This window comes from Pristis pectinata, chromosome 7, assembly GCF_009764475.1.
Source record: "Pristis pectinata isolate sPriPec2 chromosome 7, sPriPec2.1.pri, whole genome shotgun sequence".
Classification (NCBI taxonomy): domain Eukaryota; kingdom Metazoa; phylum Chordata; class Chondrichthyes; order Rhinopristiformes; family Pristidae; genus Pristis; species Pristis pectinata.
In genome coordinates, this window is record NC_067411.1 from 88,053,395 (window position 1) to 88,076,309 (window position 22,915).

The 22,915-nt window shown below is 38.4% G+C and overlaps 2 protein-coding genes across 2 annotated transcripts in view; one reads left to right on the plus strand and one right to left on the minus strand.

Moving 5' to 3' along the window:
• tmem232 (transmembrane protein 232) overlaps nt 1–22,915 on the plus strand; it is a 61,489-nt gene that overhangs the window by 21,958 nt on the left and 16,616 nt on the right. Inside the window, exons 8-12 of the mRNA XM_052020655.1 lie at nt 169–268; nt 3,768–3,931; nt 6,248–6,426; nt 10,817–10,943; nt 14,488–14,701. Of these exons, the coding sequence (XP_051876615.1) occupies nt 169–268; nt 3,768–3,931; nt 6,248–6,426; nt 10,817–10,943; nt 14,488–14,701 (784 nt within the window). The remainder of the gene's footprint in view (nt 1–168; nt 269–3,767; nt 3,932–6,247; nt 6,427–10,816; nt 10,944–14,487; nt 14,702–22,915) is intronic.
• Nucleotides 1–22,915, minus strand: part of LOC127572845 (calponin homology domain-containing protein DDB_G0272472-like) — a 168,228-nt gene that overhangs the window by 17,790 nt on the left and 127,523 nt on the right. The gene's annotated exons all lie outside the window — the stretch shown is intronic.

The window sequence follows — 22,915 nt, forward strand, 5'->3', positions numbered from 1 at the left end:
GTTTTCAGCTTTCACTTTCAGTGAAACTTTCGCAAACTGGAGTTATAGTCAATTTTGTATTTATTTTACAAATTTAAATCTTTGTAGCTGAAAGATTTTTCTTACGTTAGAAGTGTATTAAATGGTGTTTAATATTTACAAACTATGTTCGCTTTGTTCTTTCAATAGGTTGGATTTTTCACATTTCTAAGATTGTTTATCTTTCATCTTGCTGGACTTGTAGGACCTTTTGAGCAATGTAAATATCGTCTTCATGATTACTTAAAAGGTAAGCATGTGATTAGTAGAAAACAGTTTCAGAAAACTGAATATCAGGATGCAGTATTATCTATTGGTCAAAGTTCTACAACCAGTTGTATTAGTTGCAGATTTGGTATTCTTTTATGTGAGGAATAAAGTATTAATGTCTGCTGACTAGATTTCGTGCCCTACAATGGCCATTTTTGTTATAAGCAGATAAATCGTCAAAAAAGATATCAGTAACATCTTGTGATAGCCCGCATGAAATGAGCAGTGATGTTATTTGTTGTTGTGGCCCTCACTGGGTGAAAGACAGGATTAAAGTTCACAGAAATATTTGTTGTATCAACATCAGTTCACCTTTTTTCATATTTGCACACTCACCACTATTTTAACTCATATTTTCCCCACATCTCACCTTACACACAGTTTGCTAATTATTCTTTCTCAATATGTACAATGAGAAAGTCACACACACTCTGATCCAGCGGACATCCACTAATGGAGATCAAGGTTTCCTGCCTCTCCACAACATGGGCAGGGAGGGAATTTAGTGGTGAGTGGCAATTAAGCAATTAAGTGAATTGTCGTGAAGTATATCCTCTCCCAATACCTTATTTTCTGCTCTCGCTTCTAACTCACCCTGTGAACAAATTTTGGCAGCTTTTGCCAGCCAACTCTCTCCTTCTGCTGTCTTGTCACATCAGCTTTCATTTGCTTTCTTTTATTTAAGGTGTTAAAAAAATGTGCAGACACTTCTGTAACAAGAGGCTGTTAGCTTCCTCAAGATGCGCCGTTAGCTTCCTCAAGATGCGCCGTTAGCTTCCTCAAGATGCTCTGTTACTTGATCTAACTGTTGCAAGCAGCAGTTCAGTACTTTAGAACATAGGCGTGGAGAAGGTGCATCACTAAACACAGATACTCAGGGCTGAGGCTGAAGGTTAAGACCCCTGAGTTACAATTTCACACAACGGTGAGATCACTCAGTAGTTGCACTGTAAAGAACCCCAATACTGATTTTGGTGACCTGGGATATTAAATAACTCTAATTTAGCTTGTACAAGAAAGCTCCAGAAAAAGGGCTACCAAGTTCTATGTGATTGTCCATGTATTTTTAAACTATTAACAGTTGCGAATTACGTGGACCACAAATGCTCTGGGGAATTGCATCTCTTTTGAAAATTAGCAGTTTTTTTTTAGTGTCACTTTGTTTTTTGATCACACTCTGCAGAAGAGTGAGGCAATAATTTGTGAAAATTAAAAATAAATTTTTACACAGAGAGTGGTAGGTACCTGGAATGCACTGCTGGGGGTGGTGGTAGGGGCCAATACGATAGGGTCATTTAAGAGACTATTAGATAGGCACATGGATGAAAGAAAATTAGAGGGTTATGGGATGTGAAGTAGAGAGGGGGATAGATTGAATGGGGATAAGGTTTATACAGATTGGCACAACATTGTGGGCCGAAGGGCCTGTATTGTGTTGTTCTATGTTCTAAATATTGAAATTCAAGGTGACATCAATTTTACTTCACAATATTTGAATAACACAAAATGAGGAACTTGTTAAAGATTTGAGTCAAGTTAGATTTATAGGAGCAAAAATAGAAAATGCTGGAAATACTCAGTGGGTCAGGTCACATCTGTGGGAAGAGAAATAGAGTTACCGTTTCAGATTTGAGACCTTATGTCAGAAATGAAAAGGAGACAAACACACAAACTCAGAATAAAGGGATGTCCATTTAAAACTGAGGTAAGGAAGAATTTCTTCAGCCAGAGGGTGGTGAATCTGTGGAATTCATTGCTACAGAGGGCTGTACAGGCCAAGCCATTGGGTGTCTTTAAAGCAGAGGTTGATAGGTTCCTGATTGGTAAGGGGGTTAAGGGTTAAGTGGAGAAGGTGCAAGAATGTGGTTGAAAAAAAATCAGCCATGATTGAATGGCAGAGCAGACTCAATGGGCCAAATGGTCTAATTCTGCTCCTGTATCTTATGTTGTTTTTTCTTTTCAAGCCCTTTTTGTTAACATAGAACAGTGCAGCACTGGACAGGCCATTCAGCCCATGATGCTGTGCCGATCTTGATGCTGATTTACACCTAATGCCCTCCTCCTGTTTATTATCCATACCCCTCCATTCCTTTTAATATTCATGGGTCTATCTAAAAGCCTCTTATACTCCACCAAACTGCCTGCTTCCACTACTACCCCTGGTAACCCATTCCAGGCACCTCTGCATAAAAAAACTTGCCCCTCATGTCACCTTTAAACATCCCCCCTCTAACCTTAAAAGCATGTCCTCTGGTGTTTGACATTTCTACCCTGGGTACAACAGCTCGTAGTTTCTTTATAAAAATTTGTCAGTTTCTTTCCAAGTTAGAAAACCTTGCTCCCAGATTAGTCAGGCAACACTGACTTGCAGATTGGTAAAACGAGTAGCATAAGTAGAGACAGAAATGGAATCAATGTTTTGGGTCTGGACCCTTAATCAGGACTGGAAAATTGAGAAGCTGTGTATTTTAAGTTCCAGAGAGTGGGAGGGTGCAAAGAAACAGAGGGAATATCTGCAATAGGATGCAGACCAAAGTTGGTAAGGTAACAGCTAGTTAAAAACAGACTGGGGACAGAAAGACAAATGAAACCTATAGAAATAGAAAGCTACAGCTGTATCTTTGGAGAGGGAGTGAATAAAAGGGGGTTACCTGAAATTGTTAAATTCATTATTAAGATAAGATAAGATATCTTTATTAGTGACATGTACATAGAAACACACAGTGAAATGAATCTTTTGCGTAGTGTTCTGGGGGTAGCCTGCAAGTGTCACCACGCTTCCGGCACCAACATAGCATGCCCACAACTTCCTAACCTGTACGTCTTTGGAATGTGGGAGGAAACCGGAACATCTGGAGGAAACCCAAACAGACACGGGGAGAATGCACAAACTCCTGACAGACAGCGGCCGGAATTGAACCTGGGTTGCTGGCGCTGTAAAGTGTTATGCTAACCATTACACTACTGTGCCTGCCCAACCCAGACTAACCTACCTGTCCTAACCTACCCAGACTATTATGTACCCAGATAATAGATTAGGTACTGTACCTCATACTTACATCAGGCATCACTGGAGCAATGTAAGAGGCCAAAGACAGGGCAATAAAAGTGGGAGTGGAATGTCAAATTTACATGATGAATACTGGAAGCTCAGGTCCGACAATGTGGACAGAATGGAGGTGTCCTGCAAGCTAGTTACCCGATAGGAATTTGGTTTCTCCAGTGCAGTGGAAACATCATTTTGAGTGCTTCCAGGATTCCTTTTTTTTGGATTTCCAGCGTCTTACAGATTCCTCCTGGTGAACACCACATAGAGGAAGGGTGCAGAATATAGAGGGTATCTCAATGAGTGATTTGATCATTCCACTATAGACTAAACTGGTTGAGATCTGAAGGATATGATTATCAGACTGAGGTCTGTGCCAATTCCTTTGATGAAAAAGTATTTGATTTCAAAAAAAATATTGTTATGTTTTTAGGTCTCCCAGAGTGTGAAGCCTGTTATCGATCCTATCCAAGTGTTTTGCTGGATGTTAACTTCATCATTAGCACAGGAGAAATAATCTGTGGCTCTCTGATATCAGCTGAAGAACATGCTCATGGTATCTTGGATGAGGAACCAAACAAAATTTGCTGTGACCAGGTGAAAAAAATTGAGTGTTATGGTTTAAGTCATATCACAAAGAAAGTAATAACTCAATTCTCAAAATTCTTAAACTTACAAAAATGATTTTGCATTCTCCCACTTCCACAGTATTTTTTGGAGAAAAGCCATTGAAATCCCAGGAGAAAGAGCGCTTTTCACCATTATTCTGTAGTTTCCTTGGTCATTGAACCAGAGTTATGCTGGGTGTAAGAAATCTCCTGCAGAAATTCACCCTTCTTTGAGAAAATGATAAAATGATGATTCAGCATTGACTTTTTGTCAAAGAATGTCAGGTAATGAGCTTCTCTAACAAGGAGACCAACTGCCTTTATCCCATCCCCAAATGGAACTTTTATTTCTGAGTTACTCCATCAACAGCTTGGAGGTTATTGTTGTCTGGAGAACTGCTTTGTCAACACTTTGGTCATAAGAAAAAGGCAGAATCTAGGCACCTTGACATTAGTTAACACATGAATATTAAAAGCTTATGTGCCATTTACACATCTTAAGTAATGTAATGCTTATTATTCATCTGAGTGGAACTAAGTAGAATTTAACATTCGAAACAAAGCAGTTTTCCTGACTGGATATAAATTATTTACAGGTTGTGCTGCAGCACCTCTCAGTTCTGTGATCACAAATATATTGGAAATCTCATTATCTCCAAGACATACATGATTCAGACTTGTGCATTTGCTACTATTCCTTCATTGTTGCTTATTCAATATTTTGCAACAGTTCAAGGTATTCTACCACATTTTGAAGGGCAGTGTAGGCACATAAATCTCAACAGAATTCCACTCAGATGTCAGTGGAGCCCTTGATTCAATCTATGCCCTTAATTTTAGAATAGAATCTTTCAGAAGTGGAGTCACTTACGTGCATATGAAAGAAAGTACAGAATGCATGTTTGAACTCAACTGAGAATGCTGACTTGATACAACACAGAGAAAATATACATAAGTGCATACATAAGAAGTAGAAGCAGGTGAAAACCTTGTGCCTGCTCCACCATTCAGTAAGATGATGGTTGACCTTTTACTCCAGTGCCACTTCCTTGCACTAGCCTCATATCCCTTGATTCTGTTAATATCTGAAGATCTATCAATCTCTGAACGTACTTGGCAATTGATCCTCTGAAACCTTCTTGGATGGAAAATTCAAAAGATTTATCACACTCTGGTGAAGGGATTACTTCTCACCTCAGTCCTGAATGTCCAGCCCCTTATTTTGCCACTGTTACCCCTGGTTCAAGATTATAGCGCCAGCAACCCGGGTTCAATTCCAGCCACTGTCTGTAAGGAGTTTGTACGTTCTCCCCATGACTGCGTGGGTTTCCTCCGGGTGTTTCGGTTTCCTCCCACATTCCGAAAGATGTACAGGTTAGGAAGTTGTGGGCATGCTATGTTGGCGCCGGAAGCATGGCGACACTTGCAGGCTGCCCCCCAGAACACTCTACACAAAAAAAAATGCATTTCACTGTGTGTTTCGATGTACATGTGACTAATAAAGATAGCTTATCTTAAATCCGTGAAACTCCTTATGAATTTGTATGTTTCATTGCAATCACCTGCCAGTTTTCTAAACTAGTGCATAATCTCACCTATACGATAAACATACTATTCCAGGACTCAACATCTTGCTACATTCCCTCAAAAGCACAGTCTTTAAAAATTAGATGTACTACTCTGCATTTCAATGTCACGCTGTGTATCCTTTTTCATTCATACACTATATCAGGAACTTAGGATAAAATAGTAATAAATTATAATTGAAGAACTGGTGTACATGAAAGTCCTAGATCAAAGATATGTAATTACACAAAGTAAAATCATTTCTGTAACTTAATCCTGTCAGTGCATTAATGATACATTTTCTATGGGAAAGAATCTTATCACATGCAACTCATCTAGCGTATAAAGCACAGAGATACTGTAGGTCCAATGGCTGTTTTGCTCAATACAATGGCTATTCATATCCTTGTACATGGACCTTTTTTTCTGTTTGGCTTATATGCAGTTTTGAAAGTTTCTCTGGTGCATTGATTAGTGTGGGGAGGGTAGCAGACTATCTTTTTTAATGACTAAACAACACTAAAAAAAATTGTATAAGCATGGAAATTGCCAAGAACAATGTTATCATATGAAACTTGATTTGTTCAATTCAAATTCCTTTCATAACTATGTTAACCTATTTATTTATACAACTCGGTTGCTCACTGTAACTTTCATTTTATTCCGTTTGTTTTCAACTGAAGGGGATTATCACCAAGTATATATAGTACATTACTGGAATGTCCTTTTTCCTCTTCAGTTAAGAAGAGATTGTCAGTCTCCTCAGCAAGTGGATGAGTTTAGACAGAAAAAATGTAACATCAGCCCTGTGCTAAAGGAATGCCTTATGGTTTGGATTTGTGTGAAGCATAAGATGCAACTCTTGGATGACGTTCTGAAGCATCTTCTCCTAAAGGAACAACTCTGTAAGGCTAATTGGTAGGTTTCCTTTTTAAAGCAATCGATTTGTTTCCAAATTTCATAAAATAAGCTAATACATTTCAGAGAAACAAAATCATTGCTGATAGATTTGTATTCATTAAGATTGCCTCTTAGTTCGCAGACCAGGGAAGAATTTTTGAAAATCAGAAAAATGCAGATGCCATAAATCTGAAATAAAAACAGAGAAAATGCTGGAACTACATAGAAGGTCAGGCAGTAGCTATGGAGATAGAAACAGGTTTTCCATTTCAGATCAATGACACTGTTATAACTAGCAAGATTTAGAAAAGAGGCTTGTTTTAGCTTGCAGAGAAGGGTGAATAGTGGGGAGAAGAATGAGAATGTCTGCTGTGATAGAGGGAAGACTAAGGGAAAATGGACAAAACAGATTGGCGTTAGCGGAGAGAGGGTGGTAAAGGCTTCTATTGGCAGCTAGCCTGTCTGGATGAGGTGTAACTAGAGAGAGAACCGAGGCAAGAAAAATCAAAATAAGCTGAGTTACATCACAACTGGTCAGAAATCGAAAATCAAAGAATACACTGAAAGAAACTCTATATCTATTTTTATCCTCTTGCTAGTTTGTCCTTATAGTTTATTGTCTATCAGTTATCTTTTTTTGTTCTCCTTTGTTATGCTTTGAATTTATCCTAATTTTCAGGTCTTCTGCTAACTTTTGCCGCCTTATATGTTTTCTCTTTCAACTTAATACCATCTATAACTTCTTTGGTTAACTATGGTTGGTTCATATCTCCCCTACAATCTTTCTTCCTTATTGGGATTCATTTTAACTGAGCATCATGAATATCACTTTAAATGTCTGCCACTTTTTGCCTTCTGTCTCAACTGCTAATCCATCAACATAGTCCATTCCAGCCAACTCTATCCTCATTCCATTGTATTTCCCTGTATTTAAGCTGAACACATTCTTTGTGACCAAAGTTTCTCCCTGTCAAACAGAATTCAAAGCCGTCTCATACAGCGATCACTTCTTCCAAGAGAATCTTTTATTCAAAGGTCATTTATTAAATCTACCTCATTATCCATTACCAGATCCAAAATATCCTGCTCCTTTGTTGGGTCCATAACATTTTGTTCAAGGAAACAATCCCTTTTAGAATTAACAGTGATAGGAGGCTGTGGCACAGTGTTCTGGCACATTGTGGCATCTAACCACTGGCTATTTTTTTTCCAAGTACCACAGTAACCATCACACGTTAGTCTTTAGGGTGTATCTAATTTCATCAGTTCAACAAATACAAGGGTGAGTAGGGATTAGAGAAGCTATAATGTTGAAACATCCCATTATATTGAAAAAATGACAATAGTGGAAGTACCTTGCAAACTCACAAAATTCCAGATGGGGACTGATCAGTGTTTTGTTAAATTTAGTCACTTCCAGTATGCTAGATATTAGGACTAGCATTCCGTTGGCCTTTGTATATACTTTCTAAGTCTGTCCACAACATTTTAATGTTTAGTGTTCCATGTATATGGAAGCCTACATCCATTTCGACTCTGATGAGGTCTAACTTTTTCTATATTTAGAATGCACTCAGTTCTGTACTTTCTATATCCAAAAAGTGTGATTTCCAATTTGCCACAATTTTTCCCATTCACTCTTTTATTAATATCTCTTAGTGGTTTAATGCTTTCTTCTGCACTGCCTCTAGTGCTACCTGTCTTTGTATCATAGGCAGACTTGTATACACAGCTTTCAATCCAACATTTAAAAACTGTATATGAATGCAGCCATAAAACAATACTTCTGAGACTACAGTAGTCACATTCTACATCATTATCTCTGCATTCATCTGTTGTTCAGTCAATTTCCTAGCCAATCTTCACTTCTATGGGCTGTAACTTTAGATGACAGTCTCATATGATGGATCTTACCAAATGCCTTCAGGAACATCCATAGATGATTTATTAACCACAGCTTTATTCATCTCTTCAGGTTGGTCATTCGTGACTCTCTATAAATTCATGCTGATCCTCTCTGATGAACTGAAAATATTCAAGTGGTTCAGAACACTATTCCCAATTTTCAACTGCAGTTTCCCAACAACATGTTAGATTTTTAGGTTGCACCACCTCAGGTGTCTGTCCAAGTACTTCTCAAATGAATTGAGAATTTCTGGCTCCAGCCCCCTTTTGGGTGTGAGTTACAGACCTCATTTCTACTCTAGTCTCCACCATTTATTTTAAATTTGTGTCCCCTGCTTACTGACTTCTCTGCCAGGAGAAATAGGTACTTCCAATCTGCTCTATCTAACCGCATTATAACTGTAGACAATTCAATTAAATCTCCCGTCACCCTTCTCTACTGCAAACATTTTCAGCCCATCCAATCTTACCCTATAGTTAAATTTCTCCACTCCGAGGAACATTCCTGCAAATCTCTGTACTCCCTCTTGTAATCTCTTTTGTGCAGTCACACTCTTCCAATGATATAGTGACCAAATTGTGCACTGTGGCCCAATTGGTGATGGTCTTGGTTAATAAAGTGAAGTGACCTAGATGCCTTCACAGTCATTGGTCCCGTTACCATCAGAGTCTCTGCATATGCGCTCCATGAGCCTTCTGTTCCTCTATATTTCTCAATATTTTACTATTTATTGTGTATTTGTGTGCTTTGTTTTCCTGTCTTCAAATACATTAAGACATAATTCTCTCTAGATAAAATTTTACAATCCAGTTCTCTGTCTGCTTAATTAATCAAATGATATCTTCCTATATTCCATAGCTTTTCCCCTCACTATCAATCATACAGCCAATTTTGATAAAATTCACAATTTTTTAAAGCATACCCTGCTTTTAATTTTAAAACCACTAATATATGTTACTAAATAAATTTAAACTCCCACTTAGCCCACTGGACTGGAAACAGTCGTCATAAAAAACACCCACCAACTATTACCCTTGCTATACTGCAATGGAGCTAATTTTAGATCCAATGTCGCTTTCTCTTGGCTTTCGTGGTTTTTTAACTTTATTAAGCAGTCTGTCATGTGGGATCATACCAAAGACTTTGCTCAAGTACAACAAACCAGTTACCCTCATTAATCCTCCACACTACCACCTCAAAAAAAAATCAGACCAGTCAAACACAATCTTCCCTTGGCAAAGCCATGCTGACTGTGGTTTTATTTATATGCCGTTCTAATTGATTAATATTGTCCCTGAGAACTTTTCCTAAGGTCAGGTTGGCCTTGATCTTTCAATCTCTCTCTTTTTAAGCAACAGTTTAATGTTAGCTCTCCTCTGGTGCCATGCCAATGGTCAGAAAGAATTGGAAAATGATGGTCAGAGCCTTTGCTGTTTCCTCCCCTTAGGTAGCCTGGAATGGATTTCAACTGGGCCTGGTAACCCTTCTAGTTTCAAAGATGCTGAACATATTAATATTTCTCCTCACTTTGTTCATTCCATCTGATATTTTATGCTCCTATTCAATTACATTATGCCAAATTCCTCCTTTTACGAGACAGATGTGGTACAAGTTTGATCTTTGTTGTTTACGTTATGCATGCAACGTAGTAGAATTGTTCTGTCCTTCTGAAATTAAGTTCCTTTGACTTCACCTGAATATCCATTAATGGTAATGCTATGTGTATTCTTGTCTCAAGAAAGGTCTGAAGGCCAAATGTCTTTTTGATATTGTATGGTCTCCTTATTCCTGAACTACGTATTATCTGTTATGTATCTGCAGATTCCACTGTTTCTTCCTGAAGTTGGCTACTAGCCTTCTTACTATTTACAATTCATCCACATACAAAAATTATATACCTAAATTTAGGTCTTTAGCATTTATTATAAATTGTAGTGGTCCTATGACTTTGCCCTGAGAAACATCAACTATGCAACCCTCTGAGATATCTACCTTTTCCTAATCTTGTTCTCCTGCATATCTCTAATATTAGTTGCTCCACTATTGTAGACATGCCTTCAGTTCCCAAGCCCCTAATCCTGGACTTCCATCCCTAAAGCTTTCCCCCTCTGTAACTTTCCTCCTTTCCTGCTTTATGACCTACTTCCCTGATTAAGATCATCCTTCCATCTTGTCTCTCTTTGATGTGATTTCGTGATAAATTTTGTCTGATAATGCTAGTTAAAGCACTTGGAGCCAATTTACTACATTAAAACTATATCTAAACTCAAAGTACTTTCATCCTCTCAGCCAAACTCATGGATTTTAATGTGTAATCTTTTAAATTATTGCAATTGGTATAACCTATGAAATGATGCAAAGTAAGAACATCAGTAAATTCATGGTACAGTTTATAATATTTGTCAAAGTACCTATATACTGTACATTGCAAGAAAAGATAAAACAAAAAACAATAAAGATAACCATGCAAATAAATGATGATAATATCTTGGTTTCTTTTAGGATTGATTCTGCGCTTGGTTTGCTGCTCCTTAGTGAAGCAGCCAAGATAAACATGGCTTGTTTGAAAGCTTTGAAAGAGCTGGGTATAAATCATATAACACATTTTAGTGTTCACAATTTAAAGCAGGTAAAGTTGTATTGTGTCAGTGCAAATATTAAAAAACAATATTCTAAGAATTCTGTGTGGTAATGAATTTTTTCCATAAAGCCTAAAAGCAAAATAGTCTACTGCTGGAAATCTGAAATAAAGCAAAAAATGCTAGAAAGACTCAGCATGCCAGGCAACAGCTCTGGAGGCCATTGACTTGAAATGTAAATTCTCTTTCTCTTGCCACAAAATATACCTGTTGAGTTTTGACAGCATTTTCTGTTCTATTGCATAAAATCCTCCTTCTATCAAGCTTTAATATATATACTTTGGGAAACTGAAGTGGTTCTGATGAACTCCCTAACTAACTTCAGCCAGAGAGTGTGAAACAGTTAGAAAGCAGACAAGGCAATGGAAATCTTTCTGGGATGAACATATTGGGAAGTCCCTGTAGAAGACTTATTACAAGGGCATTCCTTTAGTCAAGAGTTCTCATTTCTAGATCTTTAAAGGCACCAAAATAGGTATGTGAGAGTTTCAAAATGTTATGGTACCCAGCCAATGCTAGAAGTTGGGACCACTTGAAGATCAAGGCTGTGATAGCAGCGGAATCTGAAGATTTTGACATTTGTTTGATTTTTAAGATAATGTGGCTCTCTTTTTACAGAGAGAAGGGGTAGGAGAGTCACGGATGGCATTAAAGATATTTTGGTCTGATTACGGAGGGGAGTTGGGCTAGTACATGCAATTAAGAGGGTTTTATTTTCATGATTTCCTCTAATGCAGCGCTCATCTTAGCTCCTTATAAGTCTAAGGGATGCAGATTTAAACAATGGAAGACAGCTAGTTTAAGCCACTCAACTCTAGGTCTAGCAGGAGCAAGCAAAGTAAGACAGTAGTAATATTTCAAGATTATCCTGGAGTACAAAGGCAGCCTTCAGTTATTCTTCTGCACTGCTAGCTTACAGAATCAAAGAATGATGAAGCACAGAAGGATTGTTTCAACTGCATGCTGTTTTGATGTGATATGGAATGTAGTACCTGCAACAGTAGTGGAGACTTATTCAAAAGAAAGAAAGAATTAAATAAGTACTTAAAAAGTATAACTGTTTAAATCTGCATCCCTTAGACTTAAAAGGAGCTAAGATGAGGGTTGTACCAGAGGGAACCTTGAAGATTTCTTTCTATCTCTTCAGTATTGATCCAATTCTTTCTTTTGAATAAGTTTCCAGGTCATGTATTCCAGATCAGATCAAAACAACTTGCAGCTAGAAACAACTTTTTATATCTTACTAAGGTTAATCTGATAATCTATTTAAATCTGTGCCTACTAGTTAGTGGCCTATCTGCTGTAGGAAATTGCCTCTTTATTTACTTGATAAAAATTATTCTTGATTTTGATCTGCTCTGTCGTTCTCCTCACTGTCTTTTCTGTTGTAAGAAAAATAATCTCAGTTTCTTATGTCTCTCCACATCAGTGGTGCCTCATCCCTGGTACCATTTGGTTAAACTTGCACCCTCTTCAGGATCTTGATATCCTTCTTAAGTCAAAAGCGATATGGCTGAGGTCTAACCGGTGTTATATAAGTAAAGTTGTTGAGTTTCTTGCTTTTGTATTCTATTCCGCAATCTATAAAAGCTAAGGTTTCTTTTTTGTTAAGACAATCTTTGCAATTTTCCTGTCGCTTTTAAAAATTCGTCTGTGTACAATCCCAAGTCTTTCTGCTTCTGAGCCTCCTTTAAAATAATGTCATTTGTTTCATATTGATTCTCATTACTTCTACCAAATGTATCATTGACACTTCTCTGTATTAAATTCCCTCAATCATTTATCTTCCCATTTCACTGTGATAATCTGTTATTGTCAGCCGCATTGTTTACTACATTCTTAAGTTTCACATCATCCACAGACTTTGAATTATATGCTTTATACCCAAGCCCTGATCATGGTTACTTAGCAGGATTGGGGACCACTGTATGCTTCCCTCCAGTCTGAATTGCAGTAGATTCATTGCAGTTCTTTTATTTGCATCCTTTGGCCAATTATGTATTTGTGTTGCTATTTCATTCCCAGAATTAGATTGCTTCTAGCCATATTATGTAAGAAACACAATGAAGGAAAATGTTCACTTGTGCACATTTCACCCCATATCTTTGCCAACCAGATATAAAACAAGAAACGCAGACAAAACACTGATCACAGGGATCCCAAATACATACCTGATAGTCACAGAAATATACCTTCAGTAATCTTCTCTCTCTCCTATCCTTAAACAAGTTACCTCAAGTTGGAATTGACTACCCCAGAGGACTTGTTAAATATGTTCCAAGCTAAAATTGATAGGAACTGTGAGGATTAAGTAGGAATGTATACAAGGTAGAGAATTAGCCATGATATTGAATGGTTGAACGTGTCTAAGAGGCCAATGTGGACTACTCCTGCTATCACTTTTCCTTCTTTATCACTGGGTAAATCCTGGAACTCCCTACTTGAGGAATACCTGCACCAGAAGCACTGAATCAGTTCAAGAAGGTGGATCACCCCCACCTTCCTAGGGTCAATCAGAGATGAATTGCTGGGCAGTAGCTACATCCTGAGAAATGAACAAAGGAAAGACTTTGAAAATCATATGGTGAGCTACCAACCACATATCCTCTCTAGCACCAAGACTACTTGCTTTCACCTCTGTTACAACCTTTGATTTCACTCCTTTAAATTTTAACTCACCTCTCTCTTGCACCCACACTCATGCCATTGTTAACTCTAGTCAATTATTTCAATGCTGTCCTGATTAGCCTTTCACTTTTCACCTACATAAATTGGGGTTTATCCAAAGCTCTGCTGCCCATTTCATTGCTTGTTCTGCCTCTTTCACCTCTCGCCTCTTTCACCTCTCACCTCTTTTGGTGGCCTTGCCTTCGATGCCTTGATTTTAATGTTCTCGTCTTTATTTCCAAATCCCTCCATAGTCTCACCCTTCACTGTCTCTGGCACTTTCTCTAACCCTAACCCTTCAAAGTTGTTGCAGTCTTCCATTTCTGGCCTCTTTTGTATCTTCAGTTTGAATCATTCCACCATTGGTAGCTATGTCTTCAAGTGCCTAGATCCTAAGCAGTCTTATTCCCTCCCTATACATCTCAGTCTCCCTTCCTTTCCCTTCTCCCTTTAGGGTACTACTTAAAATCTTTGATTATACTCATCAAGTGACATGTGGATTAATGTCAAATTTCGTTTCAGACACTACAGAATTAGAATGTTTTACTATGTTAAAGACTAAATATATAAAGGTTGTTGCATCTGCCTTTTGGCTTAAAAGTCACAGCTCCGGCTATCACAGAGCTGTGACTTTTGATATCACAGCCAAATTGGTTGAGCTTTACCAAGAACAAAGGAATAGGCACTCCTCAACAAATTCACAGTTCTATATTGGTTTGTATGCATTAAGTGTGCCACAAAGAACTGAGGTTCTTTTGGCCTATTCAATAGGATAACATTATTATGGAGGGACCAATGTGACAATTCTTGCTGTTAGCATTATACACAATAAAAATTTGAAATCAACATGTCATATTTTAATTCTAGGAAAATGTGAGCACAGATCTGCATGTTTGGCCCTTGCAGCTAAATCAGCTGTATTGTTGTATATTAGGAGACATCTGTCTCAATGGCAGTACTCCAGAAATCCAAAAGGCTGCTCTAATTGGGTGTGATGTTTCATCAAAGTCACCCAACAGGACCAATACACCAGGATTACTTGAACTTCTACAAATCCAGCCAGCAGCAACACCAGAAGATGGTAAGTACCAGGATGAAATGCAAATTACGTTATAAAGATTTAAAATTGGGAGTGAAATACTTTTACTTTCCTGGCATTTATGTTATATTTCCAAATCTGCTTTGCTATCCAGTTTATTAAAAACATTGTATTGATAACTACCCACAGGTATTTTTGTAGGCTTTTGAGACCTGGAGGTCCCTGTCTCCAGTGTCTCTTCCTTCACTTGCATAGTTGTTCTTTACTGTTCTGCAGTGGGATCTGTGGCATGTGAATGGGTTTAGCAACAGTGCGACCTGGAAGTTGGATCAATTAATTCCTTTTTTTTAAAAGAAGACCCCAAGAATGCAAAAATGGATCATTTCCAGGTGAAATCATGTCCCGGCACCCGCAGCTGAGATCCATGCTGGAGGGTCTGACCTTTACACAGCATCAGATGTGGACGCAATGACATTACAATTTCAGCACTCCACATTTCACCCCCCCCCCCCCCCCCCATGTCCTTAACTAAACCTCCCACATCAACAAAATGACTGTCATGTGACAATCACAAAAAGCAAAGAGCAAACCTGCAGAGCCCTGAAGTAAAGTGTTTCTATTCTGACTTTGATGTATAGCACATAACATTTGTCAACCTCATTTTGCAATACATATGATATTTAAGAGCTAATATGGGTTGAAATTGCCTCCAGTCATCTTCCCCTGAGCAGGAGAACTGTTGTTTTTAAGTATAGATACTCCCTAGGTCATGTAAGCATCCTGAGAACTATCCATTAGCCAGGGTTTCTGTAAGCCGGAAGTGGTGTCGACAGAGATTGCAAAAGTTGCAGTGGTAGGTTAACTAGCTACAAATTAGTACAGTTAATTTTAGATCTTAGTTAGAATTAGTTAATTAGTATAGATCTGTACTACAGATTCAAAACATGGTGGACCACCAGAGATACCGGATTAGAGAGCTTCAACCTGTATATGCAAATTCATTATTATTTTGGTCATCAATGATTTCAGCATTTTTATTTTCTTAACCTCACTGCAACATGCTGCAGCCTGTGCTTCGTTGATCATCCTGCATCTCATGGTGATGTGCAGCCCTCGAGGCACAGGAATTCATTAGGGCAGACATTTGATTCTGATTCATGTGGAGATGACTGTGTCGCCACTTCGACATGTTTTTCCTCAGTTCCATAGCTGTTCTTTATGCATCTGTCCCGTGGCTGTCATATGAAGAAGTCCTTAAAAATTTGATCCCTTCCCAGAGAACATAATGGCAATAATGTGGCAGTTCCAAGCTTTTCATGTCATTTCTAGAAAGGCTCACTGCTTCTTTTGAGGTGGGAAATATGACAAATGCTTACAATTTTTTTCAGGGGAGACCCAAACTGGTGCTAGCATTGCGTGCAATGATGTTTTAAATGTTTCTGATCTGGTTTCTAAGCAGCCATATTTTAAATCTTCAGATTGAACTGAATAACACAGAACCTAAACCAGGCAGTATAAATTAGAATATCTTATGCAATGTAAAAATGTATACAGAAAGAAAAAGAAGTGATGAAAAAACAGTGGAATTAAGAAAATGAGATAAAATAGTTAAAAGAAATTCTGAATTTTTTTGAAAATTCTTGCAATAAAATTAGATTCTGAAAGAAAGGGACGACACTAATTGTGAAATTAACTTTTAAGAGCCAGAGGAACTGTTTGGCAGTAATCAGCACTTTAAAAAATTCACTTGAATGTGCCAGACATGACTTCCTCCAGCATATTTAATTGACAGCTGGTAGGTAAGTGCAAGAAATCAACCTCTTAATAGGACTTTATCATAACAATGTTTCTTCTGTGAATGTTTCCTGACAGCTGTGTCTACTGTCACAAACCAGCAACAAAAGAAACACACTGAGCATGATTCAGTGTTAAAAACTATTTTATTAATCACTACTTATGATAATACGTAAAATAAAAGTAAAAATGTTAGTATGTTAGAATTCAAAAATGTTAAACCTCGAACGTTAACCCCAAAACTAAACTCTTCGTGTGTGTGTGTGACAAAGTCCAAAACTCCCAGTTCCTGAATGGTTCTTAAAGTTCAGTTCCGCAAGCCATAAGGTGAAACATGAGCAAGGGCTTCTTCAACAACCACCGTTGTCTGAAGATAAGATGTAGATGTAGAAAAACATAGAGAGAGTACATACGAAATCCAAATGTTCCACGATGGAACCCAAACGACACTTCAGTGTTTACTTGGTAGTGACTTCCTCACCCCGAAAAGCATCCGAACCGTGGTCGTCCACACACAAATACCTGTTTCCTTCTACAGGTCAGCAACAAAGTGAACTCCACCGGATTACTTCCAACTTCCATACATGGATTTCAGTGGCAAACACAGTTATTGTTTCTCATCCATCGATAGAGAAAACAAGCAGGCTGGTGTCTCTCTCCCTTCTCTCTCTCTCTCTCTCCTTCTTCTGCCTTCTTCAACAACGTCATTACGTCCTTTATCTTCTATTGACGTAAGCACGCCCCACACACACATACACACACACTCTCTATCTTAAAGGGACTTTCACTGAGTCCGTAACACCTCCCACCTAAAACAAAAAATTTTCCCAAGAAAATTTTAACCGCGCATAGTTAGTAATGTTAATAATTATCATGCTACACAACTACAGACTATCAGATTAGTACAGATACATGTTTCCCATTTAACATCGGGAAAGACAATCAGCAATCACATTATCTTTGCCTTTAATGTGAGTTATCATGAGATCAAACTCTTGCAAAATTAAACTCCAGTTTAACAGCCTTCTGTTCTTGTTTTTGACTCGGCTCAGAAACACCAATGGGTTATGATCTGTATACACAGTCAATGGTTTCTGAGCGGTGCAAACATATACACTGAAATGTTGCAAGGCTAAAACAAGCGACAGTAATTCTTTCTCTATGGTGGAATAATTCTTTTGATGCTCATTAAATTTCTTTGAAAAGTAAGCTACAGGATGGTCAATATCATCAAGGTCACCCTTCTGCAACAACACAGCTCCTGCAGCTTCATCACTGGCATCTACTGCTAATGAAAATGGCTTTTCAAAGTCAGGTGTTCTGAGCACAAGATGGTAGCATAAAATGGCTTTCAGCTTCTTAAATGCTTCTTGACAAGAATCTGTCCAAACAAACTTTACTCCCTTCTTCAGAAGATTAGTTAGGGGAAGAGCAATATCAGCAAAATTTTTACAAAATTTTCGGTAATATCCAACCATTCCCAAAAATCTTCTAACAGTCCTCGTACCTGTGGGAATAGGGAACTCAGATATTGCTTGAACTTTTGCCTGAACAGGAGCTTGCTTGCCTTGACCTACAACATAACCAAGATACGTCACAGTGGCACGGCCAAATTCACTTTTAGCCAAGTTAACTGTAAGGTTAGCCTTGGAAAGTCTTTCAAACAACCTTTCTAATGCAGAGATGTGATCCTCCCATGTATCATTCCCAGTCACTAAGTCGTCAGTGTAGGCATCTGTATGTTTTAACCCATGAATCACTGAATTAATCATTCTTTGAAATGTTGCCGGAGCATTTTTCATTCCAAATGGCAAAACATTGTATTCATACAATCCAGAAGGGGTTACAAAGGCTGAAATCTCTCGTCCTCTATCTGTTAATGGAACACACCAGTACCCTTTTAATAGGTTAATCTTTGTAAGAAATTTTTCCTTTCCCACTCTGTCTATGCAATCATCCACCCTAGGAATAGGGTAGGCATCTGACTTTGTTACAGCATTCACTTTCCTGTAATCTGTGCAAAATCTAACAGTTCCATCAGGTTTAGGTACAATAACACAGGGCGAACTCCAATTTGAACTAGAATGTCTAATAATATCATTTTCCAACATGTATTTTATTTCCTGATCAACAAGTTTACTTTTTTCCACATTCATTCGATATGGGTGTTGTTTGATTGGTTTTGCATCCCCAACATCAACATCATGGGTAATTATCGATGTTCTGTTTGGAACATCTGGGAACAGATTTTTAAATTTTAAAATTAATTCTCTCATCTGTTGTTTTTGTGAAACTTGCAAATGGTCCAACTTCGTTTCAAGGTTCTCCATGATATTTTGTTTTTTTAGTTTCGATGGAACAATATTTGGTCTAAATTGGCCTTCCTCAACATCAACATCAGGCATTCTAGAAACAACCTTTACATCATCCACCAAAGCCACAACTGAATCCCTCTCATAATAAGGTTTTAGCATGTTTACATGACAGAGTTGTGTTTTCTTGCGTCTATCTGGTGTTTTGATTATATATGTTAGATCAGTCACTCGAGATTCAATAACATAGGGTCCAGAAAAACGAGCTTGCAAGGGATTATTTTGGCTAGGGAAAAATACCAACACCTTTTGCCCCACTGCGAATGTCCTAGGCCGAGCACGTCTATCAAAATATGTCTTCATTCTTATCTGGCTTGTTTTCAGATTCTCTCTCGCTAGCTGGCAGACTCTCTCCAACCGAGTTTTAAATTTTTGGACATGGGGAGATCTCCACTTCCTCATTAACACTCCATTTTTGACATAATATCCAGTTGGCACCTTTTCAATCTCCTCACATGAGAGTGCTTTTTCTTTCAATTCTGTCAACTCAGGGTCCTTTGTCTGTTCCACCATAAAATCCTTCCTCGACAAAGACAAATCTTTAAATTCAGGCTCACTATAAGGATGTTGATCCTCCAGTGAAGACAGAAAAGTCTCAGATAAGGCATCATAATTTTCTTCCTGTTTAGGACTGTCACAAGGAACTACATCAGACTGCACCGGACTGTCTGTCTTGGCTAATTCTTTAGCTCTAGCTCGAGTCACCGCACATGATGGGTAAACATCTGGATCATTCTCAGACTCATCAATCCTTGGTTTGGTCGTTAACCGTACCACAGGATCACTTTCTCCATCTGCAAGGTCATTTCCCAATAACAAAGAAACTCCTTCCACTGGCAAACTAGGTCTTATCCCTATCTCGACTGGTCCTTCTACGAACTTTGACTTTAAAATCACCCTGTGAAAAGGGACAGACATGGTCTCACCTGTAATGCCTCGTACTAGATTTACTTCACCAGTGTCACTTTCTTCACCAAAATTTAAAACACTGTCCAGCAAGAGAGATTGACTAGCCCCAGTATCTCTAAGAATTTTCACTGGCACCTGGGGTGACTCATCATTCAGTGAAACAAAACCCTCTGATACATACGAACGGAATTCTTTTCTCACCTCCTCCAACTTTTCCGCTTTTCCCTCTTGCAAGGACTGATCTTTAACAGCATCTCCTAAACCTTTTTGATTTTTGATTGCCTGAAAGCAAGCATTGGGCCCAGCTTCCTTCTTTTTCTTCAAAAGGGCACAATTAGATATCACGTGGCCAGGTTTCCTACAGTAATAACAAGTACGCTCAACAGGTTTCTCCAGCCCTGGCTTCTTTTCATCTTTTCCTTTTTGATTACCTCCCAATTTAATCTCCGGTTTACCTGGATTGTCTTTGTAACTCTTTTGAAAGGTTTTAGGTTGTCCCCATTTGGATTTATGGGTTAAAGCATAATCATCTGCCAACCTAGCAGTTTCTTGTAAAGTTTCCACTGCCTTTTCAGTTAAATATGTTGTTAATTCAGCTGGAACACATCTTTTAAAGTCTTCCACTAGTATCAATTCTGTCAATTTATCATAATCCCCATCTACATTTTTAGCCAGGCACCATCGTTCAAAACATATTCTCTTTCCATTGGCAAATTCCATATAAGTCTGATCTGCAGATTTCCTCAAGTCTCTGAATTTTTGTCTATAAGCCTCAGGGACCAATTCATAGGCCTTCAATATAGCTTGTTTTACCTTGGTATAATCAGCTGCATCCTCAGCAGACAAAGCAGAATAAGCTTTTTGAGCTTTACCTTTAATCACACTCTGTACCATAAGAGCCCATCCTTTCCTTGGCCAGTTTGAACTCACAGCAACCTTTTCAAAATGTTGGAAATACTGATCAACCTGATCTTCTTCAAACGGAGGGACTAATCGAACCTCCCTGCTGGCTGAAAAACCATCATCAGAATCAGATTCCGAACTCCTACGCTTCATTTGTAACTCATGCTGCCTCTGTTTTTCCTTCTCCTCTGCCTCAAACTTTAACCGAATTATCTCTCGTTCCCGTTCAGCCTCTAACTTCATCTGAGTTATCTTTTGTTCGGCCTCTAATTTCTTTTGCTCTCGTTCGGCCTCTAATTTATTTTGCTCTCGTTCAGCTTCTAATTTATTTTGCTCTCGTTCAGCCTCTATCTTTAACTGGGTTTGTTCTCGTTCAGCCTCTAATCTCTTTGCCAGCTGCACCTGTGCCTCAGAAATTGCTATTTCACTGCCAGGAAACTGTTTTAACACTTCCTTCTCAAACATCTTCTTTTCCACATAATGGCCAGCTATCAATCTCTGAATATCTGCCTTTCTCATAGACTGCTTTACTTCTGTAAGGTTTAACCTTGTAGCAATCTTTATCAAATCATCCTTTTTCGCCACCTCCAATCCTTTTTGGGTTGGTGACTCCAAAAATGCCTTAATATCCATTGCTGCTGGTTTCCACACACACAAGCCAATTAAAAAGAATTTATCAGACCTCCCTCAAAAATCTTTGGATTGAATCCCGAACAAATCTCGTCAATCTGGGGTACAATCCCAGACGACACTCGTTAACCTTGGGAACTATCCCGGACGAATCTCGTTAACCTTGGGAACTATCCCGGACGAGCCCCCAATTTTGTCACAAACCAGCAACAAAAGAAACACACTGAGCATGATTCAGTGTTAAAAACTATTTTATTAATCACTACTTATGATAATACGTAAAATAAAAGTAAAAATGTTAGTATGTTAGAATTCAAAAATGTTAAACCTCGAACGTTAACCCCAAAACTAAACTCTTCGTGTATGTGTGTGACAAAGTCCAAAACTCCCAGTTCCTGAATGGTTCTTAAAGTTCAGTTCCGCAAGCCATAAGGTGAAACATGAGCAAGGGCTTCTTCAACAACCACCGTTGTCTGAAGATAAGATGTAGATGTAGAAAAACATAGAGAGAGTACATACGAAATCCAAATGTTCCACAATGGAACCCAAACGACACTTCAGTGTTTACTCGGTAGTGACTTCCTCACCCCGAAAAGCATCCGAACCGTGGTCGTCCACATACAAATACCTGTTTCCTTCTACAGGTCAGCAACAAAGTGAACTCCACCGGATTACTTCCAACTTCCATACATGGATTTCAGTGGCAAACACAGTTATTGTTTCTCATCCATCGATAGAGAAAACAAGCAGGCTGGTGTCTCTCTCCCTTCTCTCTCTCTCTCTCTCCTTCTTCTGCCTTCTTCAACAACGTCATTACGTCCTTTATCTTCTATTGACGTAAGCACGTCCCACACACACATACACACACACTCTCAATCTTAAAGGGACTTTCACTGAGTCCGTAACACTACTACAGCTAGACTGGTGAGGATAAGAGCAAATAGAGTTCTTTTTTTGCACTCAACTACATGAGAAGTCCAACACTTGACAACATTAGCAAAATGTGGACTGCAGGTTCTGCAAGTCCACTGCAACAAATGTCTGATTTTTGTACTTTGTAACTAAGTTTTGTGGTTCAATCTTGTGGAAACCCAAATTTCCAAGTTTCATATTTGTGAGGTAATGTCTGGAAATTGTAAGTCTCCTGCAAATTTATTGAATACAATTCTTTAGCTTACATTTAAGGAACTCTCTTTGAAGTTAAATGACCTTCTGGTCTAGGCTCAAGAATATTGTCCAAATGCATTAATGACTCAGATACCTCTTATGGTTATACATCGATTCACACAACCTGATCTCTTGTAGACCCAAGGTTTCTATAAGTATTGGAATTCCATCTTTTGGACCTCTCACCCAAGATCACTGCTACCTTTTATCAGGAATCTTTCATTTCTATCTGGTCAAAATTCAAAAACCTTCTTCTTTAAAGTCAAATAATGCCCAGAATATGTATTGAAATGAGATTAAATCCAAGCAACCTCCAGATGTTGATGTAATGGCCATTCAGCTGATGATCTGTGTAACCAAACATTTGCTGTCTGACAATGCAAAAGAATGGATATGCTGTACCGACGTAGATAATTAATCTGATTACTGTCTGGCCTCCTTATCGGCATTTGTCCTTTTAGGGTTTCAGCTAGTTTACAAT